Raw genomic sequence first — 5,365 nt, forward strand, 5'->3', positions numbered from 1 at the left:
GTGTTTTTAAAGGGAAAAACCACAAACCAAGGAAATGAGGAGGGGGTGAGGGGGTTGCTAGGGTGGTATAACATAAAAATAGTGGAACATTCCAAAGGAACCCAACCTACATGAGTCAGGATCAGATGAAAACTCTCTGTACGCTTATCTTTCTCAAGAATGTAGTCCTGTCCTGTCACTTCGGCCTTGCCCTGTCACTATGGTTCTCAGCTTGGTTCCACCTGACTAAATTGCATTCTTTCCTTTCTCTTTGCAGGTCGGCCAGTTCCAGTAATGGTGACTGGTCTTTCCACATTCCTAAAGAAAGCCTAAAGAATATTTTATATCTAAAAAGGATTCTATATACCCAGTATCCATAACTTTTCCCCCTACACTACAATCTCTGGAGCCCTTTCAGGGAGCCACTAAGTAGGTAAGGTAGCGGGGCCAGAAATCTTCCGCTACTCTCCTCGCTGCCCTCACCACGCCCTCTTGGTAACCTAGGTTACAACCACGCCCTCCTCTGTAGCTGACCAATCACAAAGCTTTGCATTGCCGGACAGGGTTAACTTGGCGTGGAAACTCAGCGCAAGTCATTGGCTGTTAGGATCCGGACGGAAACGGAAGTGGTCTCGTGTTTGGAAGATGAGTTCCTCTTCTGTTGAGGATCCGAAGCCGTGAGTGAGGAAGTTCTGGGCCGGGTCTTCCGGGGGCGGAGACTAGCCTGCCAGAGCAGGAAGGATGGAGAGTGCTGGTAGGGTACCAGCTGCAGGTCAGACCCTGAGTGCTCAGAATCCCTAAGTCACCCCGACTATCTTCGGGGTCATTATGCTGCCGAGACTCTGGACGACCTCCATGTGAGGCGGCGGCGACGCCGCGGCGGCGGCACCGGGTGCCTGCGGGTTGGCTGGCAAGGATGCAGCCTGCACCTGCTAGCATCCGGAGCGGCCACCGCTGCCGCAGCCGCAAGCACAGAGCGACCCGAGGACGGGGCGCCAGCGGCTGGTAAATCTTTCCCTATAGGGCGTCAGTGGAGAAGACAACCGAAAAAGAGGACTTGCCAAAGACTTGGTTTAGTTCCCTAACTCGGCTCTTTCGTGAGAAATTGTTTCTGAAAATGCCTTGTGCATGTAATCGGAATAACTGGAGATGGATCAGACCTCTGCTCGTATTTCTTTATACATCGGCTCTTCTTGTTTCGGTACCAGTCTGTATTTGGGAATTCCAAAAGATGAAGGTAAGAGGGTCCTGCACCTTTACCCTTTCTTACGCTGCTTGACAGAGTTCCTTTGTCTGCCTTCTAATGCTTGAGGTCTGAAAAACATTTCGTCTTTGGACATTGAACCAATTTGTCTGGTTTTATTTAGCCGCTACAACTGGTGGTAGGTCCTGGTGGAGGAAAAAAATAGTCAATGCACCTGCTCATAATGGGTTGCTTTCCCAATGTCCATTAGTTTCCAGAAAGAACTTTATTCTTGAAATCAGATCTGCTGTGCAGATACTGGGCTTGACCAGACTAAATAAACTACCTTGAAACTACGTTCTGGATTTTATAAGCTGTTAGCCGGCTTCCTGGAACCAAAGGATTCTTGTTAAATTGACTTTGCTAATTAACTTTACGTTGAAGTTACAAGTTTTGTTTTGTTTTGTTTTTTGGTTTTTCGAGACGGGGATTCTCTGTGTAGCCCTGGCTGTCTTGGAACTCACTCGGTAGACCAGGCTGGCCTCGAACTCAGAAATCCGCCTGCCTCTGCTTCCCAGTGCTGGGATTAAAGGCGTGCACCACCACCACCCGGCGAAGTTACAAGTTTTGTTTCTTTCTTTAGTGAGATAAAGTCTCATGTAGATCAGGCTGTTCTGGATTTTGCTCTGTAGCCTAGGATGTTCCTTCTCCGTCCATCTTCCTAGTGCTCAGATTACAGGTGTATCCATCATTCTGCATATTCAGTGCAGGGATTGAACCCAGGGCTTTGTACATTTGAGGCAAGCATTCTACCAACCGAACTTCATCCCAGACCTGAAGTTACTCCTTAATCAAAGCAAAAATTTTCCAAACGTCCCCTGTACATTCCAGAGTAGTATTTGTTGGTGTGTTCCTAGGATGATCCAGTTGTGGAGGTCTGAAGGTGGGCAGCTTGGGAGAGTTGGTTCTCCCCTCCCATCATAATGAGTGCTGAAGATTGAGGTAAGGTCATCAGTGTTGGAGACAAGCACCTTACCTGCTGAGACATCTCTCTGGCCCACCTTGTTAATGTCATGTTGGGACATTAGTAAGGTGTGTAAGCTGGATACCTAACCTATAGCTATATCTAGAAAGTGAAAACTTAGAATGACCAATTAATAATAACCAAAAAGTACTTTTATAGAGAATCAGTTATTTTGGAAGAGTTATGGCAGGCAGACCAGGTAGATGCACCCTCCCCCGGCCCCGGTTATTTTAATCAGTGTGTCTAAACATATTTGAAGGATCTTTTTTTTTTTTTTACTAAACTTTTGTTGAATTTTCTAATTATAGTCCATATAGATATTTAAGGGTATTATAATATGCCATTAAATATTTCTCATTTGTTATGTTTTTAGGCTATTTGAGATTTGTCCACCCATATTTAGGTCTAGCAATCTTAATTTAAATGTAATTTCCTCACTTAGTATTCCTTGGAATCCAGTAGAGAAAGGTAAATGAAGTGTATATCATTTCTGTCTCTTAATTGTAAGCATCAACAGTAGTCTTACAGTACCACTAACCTTTAAGGCCATTTCTAATCTGCAATGGGAACTGTTGACAGCCCAGGCCCCTCACTTCCTGATACAGATGTTTAATGGAGGACATGCAGGTAAGCATGTCAGATGATGCACTTAGACATGCAAACGTAGAACTCAGAACGGCTTAAACTCCAGATGGATGGGAATCCTGTGTAATCTACTCTGTCTGCCATAAGAAATGCCCTAAGAACCTGGGCTCTGGTGACGGCTCAGCAGGTAGAACAGTAGCCTCGAAAGCATGACCGCCTGATCTATGTCTGTAACCAGGTGTTCATGGCAAGATGGAAGAGACAGCTGCCTGCAAGCTTGCCAGCCAGCTAGCCAAAACAAGAGACCCTGCCTCAAGGTGGAAGGAGAGAGCTGACTCCCCAGTGTTGTCCCCTGACCTCCGCACTGCATACCAGCACTCACACACATAAGAGCACACATTTAATACATACATACATACATACATATGTATGTGTGTGTAGCATAAACAGTGCCTCAACAGGAATTTACGTTTTTATAGTCAGAAAACTATTTTGGAGTCAAATACCATGGGACTGAGTGGGGTTTCAGTTTGAGGAAGGTCCTCAGGTTGCAGACAGCCATGCTTCTGCTGAATCCTCACATGGCTGAAACATCTCTTTTTGAGATCATCCCCCCTGACACTATGACCTCATTTCAGCTACATCCCTTCCTGCCAGCCTTATCTCCAAGGATGGCCACTTATATTAGGGGTTAAGTTTCAGTAGGTGAATGAGGAGAGCCCAGCCTAGTCACTAGTGTTCAGACTTTACACAGTGTCCACAGGTAAAAGAACGCTTGAGATTAAGGACAGACAGAAGGAACAGCAAGGACCTGGCACCAATATTTATAGGAATTTACAGGAAGGGTCAATGAAGTGAACACCAGATGGGGAGGGTTTGAAGGGGAACATTTGAAGTGTCCACATTTGCCACCCTGTCTGTCACTTCTCACAAGTAGGAAGACCATTGGGGAGTTTAGTGATTTTGCTGCAGTTGGAAGGGCCTCAGACAGAACAGAACTGTTTAAGTGTGAGGTAGAATGTGTGGTAGAGCCGGGCAGTGGTGGCGTACGCCTTTAATCCCAGCACTTGGGAGGCAGAGACAGGCGGATTTCTGAGTTCCAGGACAGCCTGGTCTACAGAGTGAGTTCTAGGACAGCCAGGGCTACACAGAGAAACCCTGTCTCGAAAAACCAAAAAAAAGAGAATAATCATATCTTCTTTGATTATCCTCGTGTGTGTGTGTGTGTAGGACTCCTCTGTGAGACAGGGTCTCAGTGTGCAGCTCTGGCTGTCCCAGAGCTCACAGGGTTCCATCTGCCTCTGCCTCCAAGGAACCTAGTGCCCACGTCTGACTTCAGAAGCCCACACTCACTTTGCATATATACATATAATTGTTTAAAAAGTAAATCTTTTTTTTTTAAATTGTTACCAATTATTTGGGAAATAACGAAACAGTATTACTAATCAAATGAAAATTTAAGAAAAACAAATATTGATCTTTATAATTTTAATATCAAAATGTAAACAAATGTGGGTTTGGCTTTTTGTTTTGTTTTTTAAGGTCGGAATACACACAAAAGCATGGTTTATCGCGGGGATATTTCTGCTGCTGACCATCCCCGTGTCTCTGTGGGGAATCCTGCAGCACCTGGTGCATTACACTCAACCTGAACTTCAAAAACCGATAATAAGGTTGGATCATAATATATTTGTTATTACTAGTATTGACTGACTTAATTCTTAAGCAAACATTACATTTTTTTTATGTTTTACTTTCCATAGGATCCTTTGGATGGTCCCAATATACAGTTTGGATAGTGTATGTATATTTTATTATATTTCATTAAGAATTTTATGACATTTAACTGTGCCTTCTAGAGAATGTTTAATAAGGTAATTAGCACACAATATTGGCAAAGAGAGATTAACAGTGAATTTTTTTTTCACTATTTTATTTCACTTTTTTGTTTTTGTTTTATTTTGTGTTTTCAAAACAAGGTTCTGTGTAGCCTTGGCTGTCCTGGAACTTACTCTGTAAACCAGGCTGGCTTTGAGATCCAGCTACCTCTACCTCCTCTGAGTGCTGGGATTAAAGACGTACACCACTAAAACCTGGCTATTTCATATTTTTTTGAGGCAGGGCCTCACTATGTAGTTCTGGCTATCCTGGAACTCACTATATAGACCAGGTTAACCCAGAACTCACAGAGAGCCTCCTCCCTCTGTCTCCTCTAAGTGCTGGGATTAAATGTGTTCGCCAACTGGCCAAGTTTACTGTATTTTAATGTTAGTAAGAAAGGTAAAATATGATTATGAAGAAAAATGCAAATACCTTAAGTATTTTTTAGTGTATAGCTGTTTTCTTTCCTCAGTTGCTTACATTTTCAGATTAGTGGCTCTTAATCATTTAAAGAATGTAGTATTGTAAATTACCTTCAGCCCTAGGTAGCCACAAGGGAATTCCTCTCCATCCCAGGTACCACAATGTGCTGATGCTCAGGTCCCTCATATAAAATGGGTAGCATCAGCATATGACGTAGGTACAGGCATCAGCATAGGACGTAGGTACAGGCATCAGCATAGGACGTAGGTACAGGCATCAGCATATGACGT

General features: G+C 43.8%; 1 protein-coding gene across 1 annotated transcript in view; it reads left to right on the forward strand.

The window, feature by feature from the left end:
* The first annotated feature begins 593 nt into the window (after positions 1-593).
* The window catches only part of LOC114635509 (transmembrane protein 184C-like), a 9,485-nt gene continuing 4,713 nt past the window's right edge, over positions 594-5,365 (forward strand). The window contains exons 1-4 of the mRNA XM_028784063.1: positions 594-656; positions 1,003-1,216; positions 4,314-4,444; positions 4,535-4,571. Of these exons, the coding sequence (XP_028639896.1) occupies positions 625-656; positions 1,003-1,216; positions 4,314-4,444; positions 4,535-4,571 (414 nt within the window). The 5' untranslated portion in view covers positions 594-624. The remainder of the gene's footprint in view (positions 657-1,002; positions 1,217-4,313; positions 4,445-4,534; positions 4,572-5,365) is intronic.

This window comes from Grammomys surdaster, unplaced genomic scaffold, assembly GCF_004785775.1.
Source record: "Grammomys surdaster isolate TR1022 unplaced genomic scaffold, NIH_TR_1.0 110593, whole genome shotgun sequence".
NCBI lineage: Eukaryota > Metazoa > Chordata > Mammalia > Rodentia > Muridae > Grammomys > Grammomys surdaster.